At 33.8% G+C, this 21,428-nt stretch overlaps 2 protein-coding genes across 4 annotated transcripts in view; both read right to left on the bottom strand.

Annotated features, from left to right (window-relative positions):
* sdt (MAGUK p55 family member stardust) overlaps nt 1–21,428 on the bottom strand; it is a 419,055-nt gene that overhangs the window by 303,938 nt on the left and 93,689 nt on the right. The gene's annotated exons all lie outside the window — the stretch shown is intronic.
* On the bottom strand, nt 559–1,114 carry LOC140438449 (ubiquitin carboxyl-terminal hydrolase MINDY-3 homolog). The gene has a single exon (XM_072528129.1). The coding sequence runs from the start codon at nt 1,112–1,114 to the stop codon at nt 578–580; it is 537 nt and encodes a 178-aa protein (XP_072384230.1). The 3' UTR covers nt 559–577.

Raw genomic sequence — 21,428 nt, 5'->3', positions numbered from 1 at the left:
GTAATTGGAAACGAATTAGTGGGTGGTATCGCAAAAAATACATCTGAGATATCCGAAATTACAAATTTTTACTATTTTAAAGATCTTTTTTCTATTATTAGGAGTATTGGCAGGGAAAGATGGATGTCAAAATATAAAGAGGTTCAGAAGACTTCAAGAAACCATTACTTTTCTATTCATCCATGCTTACCAAAAAATATTTCCCAATTTAATTTTAACTATAATAAAGTACATTCTTCGTTAATAACCCCGTTAAAACTTAACCATGGCCTCTTTCCAGAGCATCTGCATAGGATTGGAATCTAGGAAACTTCTTTCTGTCCTTGTGATGGTAAATTTGTCGGAGATTTGAACCACTTATTTTTTGATTGTCCTAATCATAGGGAACAGACTAGAAGCCTTTAATTGATCTCAATATTAGCCTACCAGTTAACATCAGTAATCTGTTATCTTATTCTGACAAATCTACATAATTATAATCAAGTTTATAAACGTTATATATGATTAATAAATGCGCATGATTAGGGGAGGAATTTTTTTCATAAAAAAAAAAAAAAAATCAAACTGCTTTTTGATTTCAGTTAAGAGATGGTGTAATGTTGTCCCACCAGTTCACTTCAATGTTTGGCCACTTCGTTTGTAGTACGGTAAGCATTGGGTTCGATTCGCACACCGATTTGATATCGGATTCGAGCAGAATGGCAGAACCTATGTGATAGTGGACTTGACTATTGACGTTACTCCTGGCGAGTCCGTTATAATTAACGAGTGTAAACATGTCTGGAGTTGACGATTCTTCTTTGGGAAAGAATTCATCCATGAAAGCGTTTAATAAAATTATACCTAGATTTTCGTTATCTAATTTTTTCTTCATTATATTGACGTATTCAAGTTCGCTTACAAGGTCTAAATTTTGAAGCACCTCCTGCAATTTGTCAGAACTAATAAAATTATTTCCATGAGGATCAAAACTTTTAAAAACCCGTCTGGCTTGTTCACTTTTGGTTTCTGGACTTACTAACTTCCTTTCATCACTAAAGAGCACTGTTAAATGTGTATCTGAAGCCACTACCCAAACAGGATGGATTGGATTTTTATAAAATGATCCAACCATAAATTATATATATATAATAAATTATATATATAAAAATATTATATATATATATATATATATATATATATATATATATATATATATATATAATTATAATTATATATATAATAAATCCAACAAAAAAATTATATATATAATAAAGGAAGTTAGTAAGTCCAGAAACCAAAAGTGAACAAGCCAGACGGGTTTTTAAAAGTTTTGATCCTCATGGAAATAATTTTATTAGTTCTGACAAATTGCAGGAGGTGCTTCAAAATTTAGACCTTGTAAGCGAACTTGAATACGTCAATATAATGAAGAAAAAATTAGATAACGAAAATCTAGGTATAATTTTATTAAACGCTTTCATGGATGAATTCTTTCCCAAAGAAGAATCGTCAACTCCAGACATGTTTACACTCGTTCATTATAACGGACTCGCCAGGAGTAACGTCAATAGTCAAGTCCACTATCACATAGGTTCTGCCATTCTGCTCGAATCCGATATCAAATCGGTGTGCGAATCGAACCCAATGCTTACCGTACTACAGACGAAGTGGCCAAACATTGAAGTGAACTGGTGGGACAACATTACACCATCTCTTAACTGAAATCAAAAAGCAGTTTGTTTTTTTTTTTTATGAAAAAAATTCCTCCCCTAGTTTATAAACGATTCTAAAATAAAAATTTAAACATCCTTTTTTGGGATTTAGATTTTTTGTCTAATGCCATCTCTCTCTCTCTCTCTGTCTCTCTCTCTCTCTCTCTCTTTCTCTGTCTCTCTCTCTCTCTGTCTGTCTCTCTCTCTCTCTCTCTCTCTCTCTCTCTCTCTCTCTCTCTCAAACACACATAAGATAGTTAAATTTTCTTAATATATTACACTTGCTGCACAATTTTATTAAAAAAAAAAATGGAGAAACAAGCCTTTTCTTATTAAATGTTTATCAATCATTTAGATTGATGTTAGAACCTTCATAATTCGCCTAGAAAATCAATATTATATAATAAAACAGTCCACCAAATTTCATTAAAATCGATTTAATAGAAGTTGCATATAATTTTGCAATCTAAATTTTTTTTAAACAATTAAGTAAAATTTTTTAAAGCCTTGCACAACAAAAACTGGACCGTATAGAAGATTGCCAAAAATCAAACCCTAAATTTCATGCCATATTTTTGAAGATTAGACTTTAACAATAAAAATTCCATAGTGTCCGGTTAATGGAAGTGATAAATTTTAATTACTATTTCTAACAATCCCAGTTCCCCATTTACTTTGGGGATATTGGGTATAAACTTCCATTGCCCAATTGGGATTTTCTTTTGCCCAATAATGACAATTTTGCCTATTAATGGTACCATTTAAACAAATAGTGGCCTCATCCTCAATTATTCCGATTACACAATACTTGCATATTTTCGCAAACTCCATACGTCTATTAAAGTCGTATTCATTGAGTTTATGTATAAGTTTAATTTTATATGGATGTAAGTACATTGTTTCTTTGAGCAGTATTTGTTTTTACGATTGGTAGGTTGCTAACCTTGCCAATCACCCTCCACATTTTATCCGGGCTTGGGACCGGCTGTCCCAGTTATAAGTATCATCCTGAAATACTTCCCACCCAAGAGAGCGCCAACACAAACAAATATCAAAGTCGAAGGACTAAATACGGAATCCCAGAATACTTATACAGAAAAAGAATATCAGAGAAGATCGCTGGGAATGAAATATTAAAAAACAATAACATCGAGGAAAGCTGGGAAAAACTCAAAAATAACATAATTAACGCGGCAACAGAATCACTTGGAGAGAGGAAAATAACGAACACTAACATATTAAAAAAGAAAACACCATGGTTTAGAGAAGAAGTGAAGGCAAAATGTGAAGAAAAGAAGAAATCCTTTTTACAATACAGAACACAACAAACACAACAGACATACAACCACTATAAAAGAATCAGAAATGAAACGAATACTTTAGTTAGACAAATAAGATGTTAGATAGATAGAGTTAGATAAACAGACGGAACACAAAAAGAAATATGGAGAATGATCAGAGTACAAAGAAAAGAGATGAACGAACTAATAAAAACGAAACACATTCAGAAGGAAACATGGGTAGACTGCTTTCGATCCCTATTTTTTTATTTTATTGCTCATTAAAATAATTAAGGCGGTAATTTTCCTTGGTGGAGGATTTTTATGTAGCGTGATAAATGTTAATTTGAGCCAATCAGTTGAAATTTTTCCACTGCAATAAATCAGAGTAAAAAACTTGATTAAGATGTTTAATGAATGTTTACTTTTTATAACCTTTATACCTCTTATAACCTACCTCTTTCGTACACGAATAATCCTTATTTGTGCACGAAATGATGAAATGAATTATTTATATTATAATTCATCGGAAATAAATTTCAAAGACAATATTTTTAAACTATCAAAGAAGCAATTGTAAATTTTTTATCTCTTAAAGCTCTTTAAGCGTTTCAAAGTTGATTCGTTTACGAAATGTGAATACTGTTAATATAATCTAAGTACAAATAAAATGCTTGCATCTTTGTTAGATTTTTTAAAAGGAAATATGCTTTATAGCGCGACTAATTGCAGACACACTCAGTTGGTTTTTTATTCTATTCATTTTCAAGTGCATATTCCGTCTACAGGTACCATAAAATGTTGGCCTTGGCCTTCTAAAACCTCCAATAATATGACCGATGGTAGAGAAATTTAAAATTAGTAAAGGTATTGAATGAAGTAAAATCTATTGGTGTTGATGTTTGTTATGAGTTTAATATAAAATATGTCATGGTTTCCTTTTTATCGATTAAAATTAAATGATATAATGGAAGTCACGAAGCTCGTCACGTTATTGTTATTGGGGATATTATATTAAGAATAATTACTTCGTGTCGCTACGTTTTATTTATTTCATGGTGGTCTCTCGCTTAATTATCTAACTGCCTACAAATATACCGATCCTTATCCACTATCTGTGCCGGTGGATCCATCTTTTTGATCCTCTTACTTCCAGCTTCGTAAGATCTTCTTCAACGTTTTACTAATCACTAGTGTGGCATTCTTTCCATGATTTCATCACTCGTCATAGTCTGGTCGTCTAGATCTCCTCTACCAGGTCAGATTGTCCATAAATCATCATTGTCATTTCTCATACGTCACATCCATTTGTCCATGAAAGGCTTCGTTTCCTTCTTAGAATATTTATCTGTGGTCTAAATAGCGGTTAGTTCAATTAAACCTAGCGCTAAAATTAATACTTTTACAGGAATTAATATTAAACTCAATAGTTTTTCGGGTTGAAACGCGTTGATTATTTGCCCCGAGATTTAACCTTCTCTTCGATGCCTTCTTCAAGGCTTCCGAGGTCTCAGTCTCCGAGCTCCCAGACACTACTACACTTATCACTAATCAATGCATTACTGGTGTTGGGAATAGAGGACGGTTTATTTATACCGTCGATGGTGACGTGGTTTGGGTGGAGGTTGGCGTAGGGGTTAGCGTGAGGATTGGCGCGGGGGTTGGCGTGAACATTTCTGGCAGTAGTATTTTGATTGACGAGTGGAGCGGACGATATTTTCTTTATGGGAGGTCTCCAAGTCGAAGGTAACCGTAAGCCGTCATCTCTTTTATTGAGACAATTTGGCCTTTTTTCAATTTCCGTAGCTTCTCGGATAATTCTTGGCTTATAGAAGCGGATGGGGGCTATGGTTCTAGAGTTTTTAAAGTCAAATTTGTGACCTGTATGAAAATGGTGTTGACCTAGAGCTAAAATTGAGTCAGAGTTGCGAACAGAAATGGTATGTTCATAAATCCTATTTTGAATTCTACGATTTGTTTGGCCTATATAGCATCGGGGCAGTCTGCATAAGGAATTTTATGAACTCCGTGTTGTTCATTTGGAGTGTTGTCTTTGATTGATCGAATAAGAGTTGAAAGTTTTTTTTTTTGAGGGTAAATATTTAAGTTTTTATTCTTCTTGAGTTTAGAATTTTGTCGATTTTGTCAGTAACACCTTTGATGTAAGGAAGAAAAGCTTTCGTACGATGAGGGTCTGAGTCTTTGGGTTGAGATTGAGTGGGAGATTGATGTCTGTGATATCTTATGATACCGTCGAGAAACGGTAGGGATGAATCAGTTTTCACCTACATCGTGACGAATGTATCGTCAACATATCGTAGCCAATATGTGGGTTTGAGCATTGATGTGGATAGTGATCGGGTCTCGGAGTCTCCCATAAAGATATTGGAAATTACTGGAGATAGTGGAGAGCCCATTGGGGCACCATTTATTTGTCTATAGAGTTGATTTTAGAAGATGAAATAAGTATTGGAGATATAGTGTTTAATGAGAGATAAGTGGTCTTGCCGGATTCTATACTTAGTTTTCAGAATGTTTAAAGTTTCATCTATAGGAATGTTTGTAAAGAGTGAAACGATATCGAAACCCAATAGAATGTCTGACGGTGAGATTGACAAGTCTATTTCGCATAGAATACAACAGAAACTATTGCTTAATAAACTTCGACTTGATGTGAAGAAATAACTATTGTTAGGTGCTACTATTGTTTTGATTTCATCTTCGACGAAACTATTATAGCAATTTTAATACTTAAGCACTTGAACCTGAAGCATCATTCAAACTCATTATCTTCTACTGTAACAATTCTGTATGCTCCCTACATCTTTCTTTAGTCACGACGCTTTTCAAAGTATTTAATAATAAAACCTTCCCTCAAAGTAGCTTAAAGTTTTTTCTGCATCTATATCTTTAGTATAAATTAGTAACTATACCAGTATTTTAAAAACTATGCCATTTAGGTTACCACGAGCCTGTCTTCCTTGTAGTTCGCTTTTTGGCTGATACCCCTTTTTCTTGCTGAGATATAGCTATGGCTATGTTAGCTTTACCGTAAAGTTAGCATAAGCATTGTTTCTTGGAAACGGTTGCAGCAATAAATTGTTTCTTGGCATAAAATGTTGGCAATCGATTAGCAATCAGTTCCTTGCGGTTCGCTTTTTGCTCGATATCTCGATTTTCCGGGGGTGTGTTTTGAGCTAGGGGTTGATGGGGTAGCTTCTGGAGATTAGATAGTTGGACAAGCCGGATTGATAAATTGAAGGGGAATATGAGAGCAAGAATCTACGATAACTCATTGATAAACCAAGAGAATTCATTGTTCCCATGTATCTCCGATTCATAGAATATGGGAAAGCCTTAGATAACGTGTAATAGAATTTAGTTTGACCAATCTTTATAAATATGAACATCACGTATCAACTGGTTAAACACTACATGATTGTATAAAAATAATGAAGCAATCATGATAATGGAAAACATATATTCCTCGCGGTGCAAAATTAGAAAAGGCACCAGAAAGGCTGCTAATTATCCTCAAGGTCATTTAACCTGTATAGTGAACACATGAGACTTATTCTAAATTATTATTAAGGGAACATTTAAGTAGGTGGATTCGAGGTATCCAATTTTCGCTTAGCCGATGACACATTGTTTAAAGCTCAAAGTGAAGTGAGTAAGAGAAGAACATTTACACTCGATAAACTAAAAAGAGTTAGCGATGAAAATGGATTACGAACTGATAAAAATAAGACGAAAGTAATGATTATCAATAGAACCAAGAACAATAGTACAGAAATTCAGAGCCCAGCTGGATATGAAGTAGTTGACACTGACTTACTTATTTATCCTTGGGTCCAACGGTTTCATAAAATTCTTTCAAGAAATCTGTTCAATATCTACTTCGTCCAATCTATACAAAGTTATGAAAAGGAGTAGAGTTGAAAAATTATAATTTTACGCAATCCAGGTGATAGCTGGAGTAAGGCGAAAAGAGTCCTGATTTACTAGAAAGCACTTCCCAGAAAGCAAATTCATTTAGGGATGGACAGATAAGGACCAAAGTGAAGCACCGCCAACCAAGAAGTAATCCAAACAGGACTGCTTCCGTAACTAAGCACGTATGCAGTATCAAACATGCCGAATAGGTACTAGATATCTTTCAAACATACAAACTCTTAGAAGCAGATGCAGTCTTTTCGGTTCTATTAAAGGTGGGCCAAGAGATTCTAACATCACAAGAATCACTCAGAGTAGCTTAGATCTGTCGAAATATACCAAATATATTCCAGAAATGCGGAAAAGGTCTAGAGTTTTTATTTGCAAAGTAGTGAAAAGTGCATCCAAAATCACTCAGACATATAAGCTTCAAATCATTTGGATTAAATACTATTTAAAAAGCTGTGGATAATTATATCAGAACTAGTGATTTTTCCCGTCACCATGCAACGGGAGTTCCAATCAATTGCCATCTACAGTCACTCGTACTAATATTCTAACTACGTATAAATACAAAAGCGAGCGTAATTCTAGTTTGGCAATTCATTTGTTGCAAAAGCTTGAGTTTTGTATTATATTTTTTACTGATCACCAAATTCCACCCAATAGAATGTCTGACGGTGAGATTGACAAGTCTATTTCGCATAGAATACAACAGAAACTATTGCTTAATAAACTTCGACTTGATGTGAAGAAATAACTATTGTTAGGTGCTACTATTGTTTTGATTTCATCTTCGACGAAACTATTATAGCAATTTTAATACTTAAGCACTTGAACCTGAAGCATCATTCAAACTCATTATCTTCTACTGTAACAATTCTGTATGCTCCCTACATCTTTCTTTAGTCACGACGCTTTTCAAAGTATTTAATAATAAAACCTTCCCTCAAAGTAGCTTAAAGTTTTTTCTGCATCTATATCTTTAGTATAAATTAGTAACTATACCAGTATTTTAAAAACTATGCCATTTAGGTTACCACGAGCCTGTCTTCCTTGTAGTTCGCTTTTTGGCTGATACCCCTTTTTCTTGCTGAGATATAGCTATGGCTATGTTAGCTTTACCGTAAAGTTAGCATAAGCATTGTTTCTTGGAAACGGTTGCAGCAATAAATTGTTTCTTGGCATAAAATGTTGGCAATCGATTAGCAATCAGTTCCTTGCGGTTCGCTTTTTGCTCGATATCTCGATTTTCCGGGGGTGTGTTTTGAGCTAGGGGTTGATGGGGTAGCTTCTGGAGATTAGATAGTTGGACAAGCCGGATTGATAAATTGAAGGGGAATATGAGAGCAAGAATCTACGATAACTCATTGATAAACCAAGAGAATTCATTGTTCCCATGTATCTCCGATTCATAGAATATGGGAAAGCCTTAGATAACGTGTAATAGAATTTAGTTTGACCAATCTTTATAAATATGAACATCACGTATCAACTGGTTAAACACTACATGATTGTATAAAAATAATGAAGCAATCATGATAATGGAAAACATATATTCCTCGCGGTGCAAAATTAGAAAAGGCACCAGAAAGGCTGCTAATTATCCTCAAGGTCATTTAACCTGTATAGTGAACACATGAGACTTATTCTAAATTATTATTAAGGGAACATTTAAGTAGGTGGATTCGAGGTATCCAATTTTCGCTTAGCCGATGACACATTGTTTAAAGCTCAAAGTGAAGTGAGTAAGAGAAGAACATTTACACTCGATAAACTAAAAAGAGTTAGCGATGAAAATGGATTACGAACTGATAAAAATAAGACGAAAGTAATGATTATCAATAGAACCAAGAACAATAGTACAGAAATTCAGAGCCCAGCTGGATATGAAGTAGTTGACACTGACTTACTTATTTATCCTTGGGTCCAACGGTTTCATAAAATTCTTTCAAGAAATCTGTTCAATATCTACTTCGTCCAATCTATACAAAGTTATGAAAAGGAGTAGAGTTGAAAAATTATAATTTTACGCAATCCAGGTGATAGCTGGAGTAAGGCGAAAAGAGTCCTGATTTACTAGAAAGCACTTCCCAGAAAGCAAATTCATTTAGGGATGGACAGATAAGGACCAAAGTGAAGCACCGCCAACCAAGAAGTAATCCAAACAGGACTGCTTCCGTAACTAAGCACGTATGCAGTATCAAACATGCCGAATAGGTACTAGATATCTTTCAAACATACAAACTCTTAGAAGCAGATGCAGTCTTTTCGGTTCTATTAAAGGTGGGCCAAGAGATTCTAACATCACAAGAATCACTCAGAGTAGCTTAGATCTGTCGAAATATACCAAATATATTCCAGAAATGCGGAAAAGGTCTAGAGTTTTTATTTGCAAAGTAGTGAAAAGTGCATCCAAAATCACTCAGACATATAAGCTTCAAATCATTTGGATTAAATACTATTTAAAAAGCTGTGGATAATTATATCAGAACTAGTGATTTTTCCCGTCACCATGCAACGGGAGTTCCAATCAATTGCCATCTACAGTCACTCGTACTAATATTCTAACTACGTATAAATACAAAAGCGAGCGTAATTCTAGTTTGGCAATTCATTTGTTGCAAAAGCTTGAGTTTTGTATTATATTTTTTACTGATCACCAAATTCTCAGCCAATATTTTAGGACCAACAAACTTTCAAAAAAGTTAAAAATTACATTTTTAAAATAATAAACTTTTTGAATGAAAAGGCCGGTCTTTTCTTTTCCAGATAAATATTGTCCTATCTGACAGATAGTTATCTGGAGGATAGAAATTTATTCGTCGAAATAAGAAAGATAGACAATTCGAAATGTACCCGTCTTTTCACGTAAAATTATTTGAGGAGCCTAAAAGCCAAGGGGTACAAGTGCAATTTTAAACAAAATGGAGTTAAGTGCACTAAGTAGTTGCTATGGAGTCAAATATTGTTGTGGCAAAGGGATATAAGTACTGCCTCAAATATCAGCTGTTTTTGTGAGAAGCCAAGGGGTACAAGCGCCACTTGTACCCCTTGGCCTCCAACTGACTGTCATCAGAGTTGTTTGTTGTCGAATGTTGTACACGCTTGTCGACACTATTGCTGTCGTATCTTTTAACTCAAACTTTACCCATATTATTCTACATTAGTTGGCAACTTTAAAAGCAAAGTAACCAAAGTCTTGCTACCTTAATCGAAATGGACATCGCAAGTATTGTAGATGAAGAACAGGAGTCTCAACATAACCTCTTACTCTTCGATGTTATTAAATCTTATGCCGGATCCATGTCCTTCACCCACAATAAACAACAATATATAGGTTATATTTTTGATTTCACGATAACCTACAACATAATAACATACTACAATAAACACAATTGATCTTCCAGATAACTTCTTATTCCGTACTTTATTTGGCAAATAAATATTTTATATGTTGTCATTAGTTCAGATTTCTTTCCTAGGTGGCGTAGTTACCCTACCGGACAGTGTGACTTGACGTCCTAGCCTTTTATATAGATATTATGGTACAGTATGACGCATATACAGTCTGCGCTCCTGTCAGTATGAGTACTAAGCAAGAAAGCCCATAGAAACAGCATTGGTGCAATTATTGAATGAAATGGAGGATGCTTTTACCAGAAATAGAAATAGTGATGTGTGCTTTCTAATCTTGAATAAATGAATAAAAGAAATTAAACTGACTAAGCATGGAGAACTTATTTTCCTTTTTATAGATTCCAGGAGATATCGAAGTAAAGGAACACAAATTGGACAACGAATTAACCACCTTTTATCGGACCGTAATCCCTTTTGTGGCAACAATTTAATACTATAATAAAAAGAAGTAGATGGCAAAAGATTCATTGAAGGGTGTTAGATTTGGTATAATACGATGCTGTGAGGCAGTTAACTAAACACTTGTATGTGTATACTCTCAAACGTCTACGTCCTAAAGAACACAGAGTACTTTATCTGCGGGATTATGATAATGAGGAAGAGGAATTTTCAAAAAAAGCTTTACATATACTTAACTTTCTGGGAGGAATAAAACTATCAGAGAAATCAAAAACAAAGATTTTTTTATGTTAAAGGGCACTGTATGATATTTTATATTAATTTTTTACTACAAATTAAATATACTTAGATCAGATTTGTTTTATTTTTAACATTTATAATATAATTATGTATATATCAATGTGCAAAACTATACTATTTTTATCATTTTGATGCACTTTATACTAACATCTCAAAGATTTCCGTCCACGATTTCTAAAATGTATTTTATCATTCCCTTTTCCAAATATAGTAATCAAGGAAATGTAAAGCGAATACACTAGGGATTGAAAAGAAGAATGAAAGTGTGCAGTGAGACTTCTAGTCAGATGGGAATCCGAATACATGTCTGGGCAACATTAATATTAAAACGAAAGATTTTCTGGTGTGTATACGTAAGGATTTTGTAAGTAGTGTAATATAAGACGTTATCTCAAAACTAACCCGTGTATTTGGAATAGCTTTTAGACGTTGATATTTTAAAAAACTCTAGCAATTTCAAACGCTGGTGTGGAAAACTGTTTAAAATTCTTCCAGCCAAGAGGTGCTTCTAAACTTCATCAAAGAGAGAAAAATAATCCAATAAACAAAATAGGACAGAAATGTATTATATATAATGATTTTCGGCATATCTCTAATAGTGCTTTTTATGCAAGCTACTATTATCGAAAAAAAAAAACAGAGTATAATAGTTTAAGTTATTTTCTAACACTAAAAAGTAGGAGGTGGTCATAACAACCACGTTGCATTTTCAAAACCTAAAATATTTTGAAATACAGTAGAACTTCTATAAGTCGAACATCAAGGGAAACGCCAAAAAAATCGAGTTGCAGAGTTTTTGACTTATCGAGGATTTCAACTTTTTTTTATGGCGAATTTGGATTCCACACAAACTGGTTAAGATTAATTCTTACTAATTTTAAGTTAGAGAGGTGAAACAAATAAAAATTCAAGTTAGAGTTACCAAACATACATTTTTTTAATATTAATCAACGTAATTTCAAAACATCCTCAAAAAAAATTGGCATTAAAAACTCAGTGATTTTTTTGTTTTAAATAATTCAGGTGTTCTCTATTTATAGCATTGTTAAAGGTATAAAGAGCACAAAAAAACTTCAGAGTTGCTGGTTTGCTCTATAAAATACCCTAAAGTATTAAATGCTGTTCTTGCCTCTTTGATGGAAACCCATGGAACGCCTATAATATTATATAATATTATTCAAGTGTTCTATGTCATCTATATCATTAGTATTGGTTTTCTGAGCTAGTTAATTGATAATTTCGTCATCAGATAATATCGCAGCAGTCATAACTCCATCATCGCATGCAACAAAGTCCTCAAAGGGCATTCTTAATTTAAGACACCACTGTATTCCATTTATAGGAAAAATATTTGAAAAACGAGGTCCAGGAAGAAGTAGAACATCTTGGTCAACGAACCGCAGAATCTGGTTCAATACAATATATGTGCAGCTTTTCCACGCTGCTGCAGATAAGATAAAGATTGCCATGATGATCGCCAACATTCGTAACGGATAGGCACATCAAGAAAAAGAAGTATTCCATTCTGCAGGAAGTAAAGTAGGAATATCTTCGGTTTTAGCTTCTTCTGTTGACGACGACAGAAAACCACAGTTTACATACTTAACAGTTTTTTATAGTAATCAAGTCTGTAAGTTTTAATATCTCGGAAACTGGATAACTGAGAACCTTGACTCAGATACAGAAATATGTAGCAGATTGAACAGATGAAAGAAATATTTATGAATATGAGAACTTCGCTTAGCAACAAGAGTCTTAATTTAACCGTACGGTATCGTTTTGTTAAATGCTTATCGTTAAATTTTCTTAATGCTACTGTATAGAGTGGAGACTTGGGTAATACAAGTTAACGTCATGAATTGCCTTGAGGCCTTCGACATGTGCGTGTTCAAGAGAATCCTTAAAATGTCTTAGACGGATCATTTAACCAAAGCTTAAATATTACGCCGAATAGGGAAAGACAGAGAACTGCTGCAAATAGTGACGCAAAGGAAAGCAGCCTACTTGGGTCACATATTTAGGAGTTCAAGTACCAGTTTTTAAAATTGATTATGGAGGGAAAAATTAAAGGAAAATGAGGCATCAGGAAAAAGAAATAATAGTAGCTAAAGGATATAAGGGAATAGACAAACCTCTACGCCCATGCTTTTTTCAAAGACGCATAAGAGCGAAATGAGTACCTATGCCAGAATTGTCGACAACATTCAATAAATGAGTAAATAAAAAAGGTATTTCAGAACAAAAATTGGATGCTATATATTGGGAACTATATAACTTTGGATTGGATGCTATATAACTTTGAGACTCTTTGGGAAAACAGCTGAAAGAATAGGCTAAGTGTACTCTTTATTCCTATATTATTCCAATATTTCGTCGATAGTCATCGACATCATCAGGGATAAGCTACAAATAGTTTTACATATAAAATTGACAGTCTATTTAAACTAATTTGATGTTACTTACGATTTGAGATTAGCGCTGTAAAGAAAGCTGGTCAAAGTTATAAAAATTTTTGTTTTTTTGTTTTGTTTAATTTTGCCTATTTTTTCAGCTGTTTTCCCAAAGAGTCTCAAAGTTTAGTTTCTAACTTAATCAGCTGTGATATATATATATATAATATATATATATATATATATATATATATATATATATATATATATATATATATATATATATATATATATATATATATATACAGGGTGAGTCATAACTATTGAGACATAGACTAAGGACAGGTTATTTGGACCAAAATATGGCTATTGGGCCAAATATGCCTTAATAAAATATTTCTGAGAAAAAAGATACAGGGTGTTAAAGTTAATTTTTGTTTTTCGTTTTTTGCTAATAGTTTCCCTGTATATTTATAAATTGCTATCAAAATTGGCACAGAGGCATAATCTTAGACAAGAAATAGTATTTTATTTACAATTCCACTATCAAATACCAAACTAATAAACAAAGTTGCAACTAACGTAAGGTTTCCGTTTTGACGATAAATCAAAACTAAACACACTTTAACTTAAAAGAACTCACAAAAACTCAAACCAAATGTTCTACATGGTCTCCTCCGATTTCTATGCTTTTTCTAATTATTTTTATAAAGGATTGTCGGACGTTAAAAAAATATTATTCTGTCCCCTTATAAGATTAGCTGCATTTTGAATGTATCCCCAAAGTTCCTCTCGTGTATTAATTTCATTGGCATAAACTAACGACTTCATATGTCCCCAAAAATAAAAATCTAGCGGGTTGTACTCAGGACTTCTTGGTGGCCATTGAAAATCACTGCCTCTGCCAATCCATCGTTGAGGAAATACGTCATTAAGATGATTTCTAACAGCTAATGAAAAATGAGGTGGCGCTCCATCCTGCATAAACCACATTTTTTTTCTTACATCCAACGATAGATCATCTAAAATATTCAATTTAAACTCATGCTGAAAATGTCTAGCTTTAATAGCATGCGAGTTTTCTTCTTCCCAATAATGACTATTTCGCCAATTCAAAACCCCTCGTGTGGTAAAAGTTGCTTCATCGGTGAACATAATATTCTTAATAAAGTGTCTGTCATTGCGATGTTTAGTCAGAATACGTTGGCAAAACTGTAACCGTCGTGGAAGATCTGTTGGAAGTAAATTTTGAACAGGAGTGAAGTGATAAGGATGTAGGTTCTCTTTTTTTTAGAATTCTAACAATAGACGACTGACTTACTCCTGTTGCTGCTGATAGATGTCGTGAACTTATTTCAGCTGGAGTAAGACGAAAAGAGTCCTGATTTACTAGAAAGCACTTCCCAGAAAGCAAACTCATTTAGGGATGGACAAATAAGGACCAAAGTGAAGAACCGCCAACCAAAAAGTAGTCCAACCAGAGGGACTGCTTCCATAACTAAGCACGTATGCAGTATCAAACATGCCGAGTGGGTACTAAATATCTTTCAAACATACAAATTCTTAGGAGCAGATGCAGTCTCTCCGGTTCTATTAAAGGTGGGCCAATAAGAGATTCTAACATCACAAGAATCACTCAGAGTAGCTTAGATTTGCAAATAAAATTATAACAATAGACGACTGACTTACTCCTGTTGCTGCTGATAGATGTCGTGAACTTATTTCAGGATTTTCATTTACTCGAACCAAAAGTTCATATTCTTGATTAGGTGTGATTTGTTTTGGTCGACCATCCCGATTTTTATTGTGAAATGACCCAGTTTCACCTAAACTACGATATCTTGCAAAAGTTTTGTGATTTGGTTGCCTTCTGTTTGCGTATAACATTCCATACCTTCTGGCTGCCGAGCGACCGCAAAAATTTTCTTGTGCGTATACGCAAATCATATCTCGCATTTCTTCATTAGTAAAATGATTGTGACGAGGCATTTCAATCAAAAAAAGTAATGATTACTTTTAAAAAATGCAACATTACACTACACTGTCACATCAAAAATAATTTACTCTGAACAAATGAAATTTACCAACAACAATTATCTGACAGTCCAAAACATACTTTCCATAAATGAAATATTATTTGAAATCCTTTTTTAAGACTCTAAGCAGTTCGACTGCGTTTTTATCGAAAACGGTTGAAATTCTCATGTTTAAACAAGAGTACCAATTTTACGTAAAAATGATGTTTACGTCATATTTTCTAATAAAAATTACTAAAAAGTTTCATTAGAAAAAGTTTAGACTCAATTTGATCATTAGGAATGATCCACGTGGCGCCCTCTATGACAAAACGTAAAATTGTAAATAAAATACTATTTCTTGTCTAAGATTATGCCTCTGTGCCAATTTTGATAGCAATTTATAAATATACAGGGAAACTATTAGTAAAAAACGAAAAACAAAAAAATTAACTTTGTAACACCCTGTATCTTTTTTCTCAGCAACATTTTATTAAGGCATATTTGGCCCAATAGCCATTATATATATATATATATATATATATATATGTATATATATTCACAAAGATATTTCCATAATAAAATTTAAAAGAGCCGTTTTAACATTACCAACTTAATTATCAAAGGACGTCGGTGGTTGGCTTTAATTCCTCATATTTATTGCAATTAATAAGTCTGTGTGAGAAATGCAAAAACTTACGTAAATTATGGCATTGTGATATAAATTGTGTCTTGCGTAACGTATTTGTGTAATAATGGGAAACTTTTTAGTTATTGCAGATATATACGGGATATATGCAATAAGTATGACATTTTCATTAATAAATTTAGTTACCATAAATAGGTTTATTTTCAGATTACATTTGAGGATTGAAATTTCGCTTATATTTCCAATTTAATTCTGTAGTGATATTGTATTCATTAAATTCTCTACACTACACGCACAACAAATGTCGTATTTTAAATCTGGCCGCACGATACTCAATTAAAATTAAATAAAATGTTAATTAGGTCGTTATTTGAGATCATTGTTTCAGTTGGCATTTTGGAAGGTGTTAGTTGTCATCTGTCATTATTTGTCACATTAAATATTTTTTATAAATTTTTTTTTCCAGAACAAACCTGTTTTACTATGCAAACCTGAATTTTCTATAAATTTTATTTCGTTTCCTTTTATACGTCACAAAAAACTTTTCAAATCCTATTTAGGGATTACTAATAGAAGAAAACCTTATTTATGTTAGTAGAATCACGGTTACATAAAACACAGAAAAAGCTATTAGTCAAATTGGATGGATTTCAACTCAGTCGTCAATAGTTTTATAATAGAAGTAATATTGTTTTACGAATAATCCAGTAATATTTCACACAATACCTACGAATAAATCAGGATATGCCATTTTCAACTAAGGTTTCGTTTTTTTTTTCTATGTAAATTCTAACATTTTCACTAACTTTCAGCAAAATTTTTAACCTAATATCATATCAATTTAACAAAAATATTACAGTTATTTTAATCTCAAGGTATAGTGAAAATTTAAAAATTAGGTTTCGGTTTTCGAAAATTATAGTAAACTAAATTAAGCAAAACCAAAAAATATAAAATTAATATTTGGTAATAACTCCACTTGCTCTTATATACCTGATTCAATTAGGCTATACTACTACTTAAGTAGTAAATGATAACTTACGAATTATATTGTCAGGGAACTTCTTCAAGTTCCTTAAGATTTGTAGGAGCAGCTTTGTTGTCATTCTTCTTCTTCTTGTGCCACTCCTATCGGAGATTGGAAATCATCAAGGCTATTCTGACCTTTACAGCTGACCTAAGGGTTCATTAGTGGTACAGCCAAACCACTCTCTCAAATTACGCAGCCATGACATTCTTCTACGGCCTGGATTCCGTTTTCCTTCTATTTTTCCTTGCATTATATTTTGAAGTAATGCGTATTTATGTCCTCTCATCACGTGACCCAAATATTCGAGTTTTCTTCGTTTGATCGTTGACAAAATTTCTGGGTCTTTTCCTATCCTTCGCATTACTTCAAAGTTTGTAACTCTTTCAACCCAACTTATCTTCAGCATTCGACGGTAGCATCACATCTCGAAACTTTCAATATTTTTTATATTGTTCTGCTTGAGAGTCCAGGCCTCTACACCGTATAATAGAGTGTTAGATACGTAGCCCCTTAGCATTCTTAATCGGAGAGGGATGCTTATATCTCTGTTGCAGAAGAATTTCCTCATCTTTATGAAAGTGGCTCTGGCAATTTCGATACGTTTTTTTATTTCATTGTTTTGGTCTCCAGTTTCGTTTATTGAAGTACACAAGTATTTGTAACTTGATACTTTTTCAATTTGAATGCCGTTTATACTAATATGTGTTGGTTGTGTCATGTTCTTACTGAAGACCATATATGTACTTAGTTTTTTTGATATTGATACTTATGCCATAATTGTTGCAGGCAATATTTATATTTGTAGGTGATCATTGTAATTCTTCTACTGTTCTTGCAACTAGTACAGTGTCGTCTGCGTATCGAATATTATTTACAACCTCTCCATTGATTACGATTCCTTCGTTTCACTATAAACATTAAATAGCAGCGGTGACAAAATGCATCCTTGTCGTACTCCTCTACGTATTTCTATTGCTTGTGATATCTCATTTTCTATTTTGATGTTTCTGCTTTCTGGTTCCAATATAGATTGAGAATTATTCGCAGATCTTTATTATCTATGTCCTTTCTTTCAAGAATGTCTTTTAGCTTATCATGGCGTACTCTGTCAAACGCTTTTTCAAAATAGAATAAAACATGCATGTACTTCCTGATTAATGTCTAGGCATCTTTCTCGAGTACCTAATCCCTTTCTGAACCCCATCTGTGTATCACTAATATCTGAATCCAACTTTTGATAAACTCTGTTGTGGATGACTTTTAGAAATATCTTTAGTAGATGGCTCATTAAAGATATTGTTCGATGTTCCGAACATTCTTTTGCATTGTTTTTTCCGAACAGCCACTCTTGAGGTATAATACCAGTTTTGTATATTGTGTTAAATAAGTGCAATATTATACCTATTAAGTCATCATTCAAGAGCTTTAGCAATTCAGTAGGAACCTCATCAGGTCCATCTGCCTTTCCAGTTTTGGAATTTTTAAGTGCCGCTTCTACTTCACATTTTAGGATTTCAGGTCTCGTTTCACCATTTACCTGAACAATGTTATTTCTGTTGTCCTCAAACAATTCTCTTATGTATTCACTCCATCTATTAATTTTTTCTGTTAAATCTATAATAATCTTTCCGTCTTTGTTCTTAAGCAAACTTATTTGATGTCTTCTTTGAGTTCCTGTAATTTCTTTTACTTTTTTTATGTACATTGAATGAGTCATATTTTCTTTCATAGTTTTCAATTTCTACACATTGTTCTTCAATCCATAATTCTTTGGCCTTCTTTATTCTTTGCTATATGTTCTTATCAACCTCTCTGTATTTTTGTGCATTATTCTTCATTTTACGTCTTTCATCCATTAGTTCTAGTATGTCTGGTGTCATCCATACCTTGTGTTTCTTTGCAGGTCTGGTTAGGTGTTTCTTTCCCGTAGTTCTTATTGTAGTGTTTATATACTTAAATTTTTCACCTATGTTGTCTGTTCTGCGGATTTAACTTTCTGCTATTCTGAGGCTGGTGTTTATTTCTTCTTGCACTGTTTATCGTAGGTGTTCACTTTTTAGCTGGCTTAAGTCTAACGCTTTGATGATGGTTTTTCTTATTTTCTTTGGTCTAGCTTCTATCACAGATACTAGTGGATTATGATTCGAACCGATATCAGCTCCAGGATAAGTTTTAGTAGATTTCACGGCATTACGGTATCTTTTTGTCACCATTATGTAATCTATTTGGTTTCTGATTACTTTTTCTTGAGTGTGTTGAGGTGACGTCCACGTATACAGTCGCCTTGGGGGTAATTTAAAAAATGTATTAGTTATTATTAAATCTTCACTTTGACAAAACTGAACTAAACGGTCACCCCTTTCATTTCTGTTACCTAAGCCATATTCACCGACATTTTCTCCAACTTTACCCTGACCTACCTTGGCGTTCAGATCGCCCATTACTATGTTAATGTGTTGTCTCTTTGTTGTTCTCATCGCCTCGTTTAAAGTATTATAGAATTGTTCTATTTCCTCTTCGTCTTTGTCTGCTGTAGAAGCGTACACTTGTATGATGTTTATTATGTTCTTCTTATCTTTCAATTTTATTACTATTACACGCTCTTACAATTATATTACACGCTCTGAGAATTGAGTAAAGTTTACTACGGCATCTTTCCATTTTTTTTTAGATGATGACTCCAACTCCGTATCGATGTTTTATCGATTATTTGTGGGACATTTGCCATTTCCTGGCCATTTGTTGTCATAGGGCATCTGTATGTCACAGATTCTCTATCAGATTCAGATCAAATGCTTTTCCGTGGTTACTGTATTATAGGCTGTGATGTTTAGTTCGGGAAGGTAATTTATTACTTCTATAGCAATTTTGAACGTTACCTTGTATAGAGTGGAAGTTATCAACGATAAATGAATCAAACGGTATAATATGTCATTGTAAAATATTCTGGATATACAAAATTGTAGAAGAGTGTACCACCGGGTATATGATAAATCCAATGTTAAAATAAATTGCTTTACACAACATTCTCCTTCTTCTTTAGGTGTCATGTCCGTATTCAGACGTTGGCCGCCACCGTGTTTACAAGTTGCTGAAACCTTTCTCTATTGGCTAAAGTTCGAAATTATTCTTTAACTGTGGAACCACACCATTGCCTAATATTATGCAACCATGAAAGTTTTTATCAACCAATCCATCTCATTCCCTCCACTTTTCAATGTATTATAATGCGAATAATGATTGTCAGGCCATGGAGTTTGGGGTGTGTACATTGTAAAATGGCGTGCACCCCATCCATCCATGCTATGGCATGCTGGACGAGCCATACAGTCTGTAGTCAACACCCCGAAGTATGAGCGGGAACACAAAATGTATCAATACTCATACTCTTATGAAACGCACCTGGCGGATCATAAGAGCCTTCACATTTTACTCTTCTTCAACTTGTCTTGAGTGAAATGTCTTTAATCTTTTCTATCAGCCCCTCTTGGCTAAGTCTTGTTTTCTTCCGACCCCGAATGGCGATTAGGTTTCCGAAGGCAGACGGGTCACTATATTTCTTTCTAATATATTCTTCTCTTTCACACCTTCTTTCCCTCCCCATCCTACCCAACAAAAATATGGAGAAAACCAGATGCAAAAAATCCGTAAGTTAAGGTGGAAGCTATCGTGCTAAAAACTGAATGGTTGCACGTCACGCGGCCGCTAACGATACTCTTGGGACACCGGGCGAAATCCCATTGAATATTAGCCTTGTTCCTGTACGCGGGGCTCTACAGGAATCGACCAACGTTCCCCAGCTACTCGTGGGAATAAATATGAATCCTCACCAACATGTTAGGCAAGTACGGTGTTTAAATGCCAAAAACCCGACCACTGTAAACCAACCCTATTCAATGTGCGTCAAAAAGATAAACCTCAACATCGCCACATATAATGCTCGGTCACTCTCTACCGAAGAAAGATTCGAAGAAATGGAGGAAGAACTCTCAAAAGTGAACTGGGATATTGTAGGTATCAGCGAAGTTAGAAAAAAGGGAGAGAGTCTTACCTCACTCCCATCAGGCCATTTATTTTATTACAAAGGAGAAGAGGAATCGACAGTCGGAGGCGTCGGCTTCTTTATTCACAAAAGAATTTCTAACAGAATTGTGTCAATAAACCAAATCTCAACAAGAGTGGTCTACTTAAACATCAAAATAAACGCCAGATATATCCTAAAGTTCATTCAAGTGTACGCCCCTACTACAGGACATCCAGACGAAGAAGTCCAAATATTCTACGACCAAATATCTTGTGCAATCAAGGAAAATCC

This window comes from Diabrotica undecimpunctata, chromosome 4, assembly GCF_040954645.1.
Source record: "Diabrotica undecimpunctata isolate CICGRU chromosome 4, icDiaUnde3, whole genome shotgun sequence".
NCBI lineage: Eukaryota > Metazoa > Arthropoda > Insecta > Coleoptera > Chrysomelidae > Diabrotica > Diabrotica undecimpunctata.
This window is presented reverse-complemented; position numbering and strand designations above follow the sequence as displayed.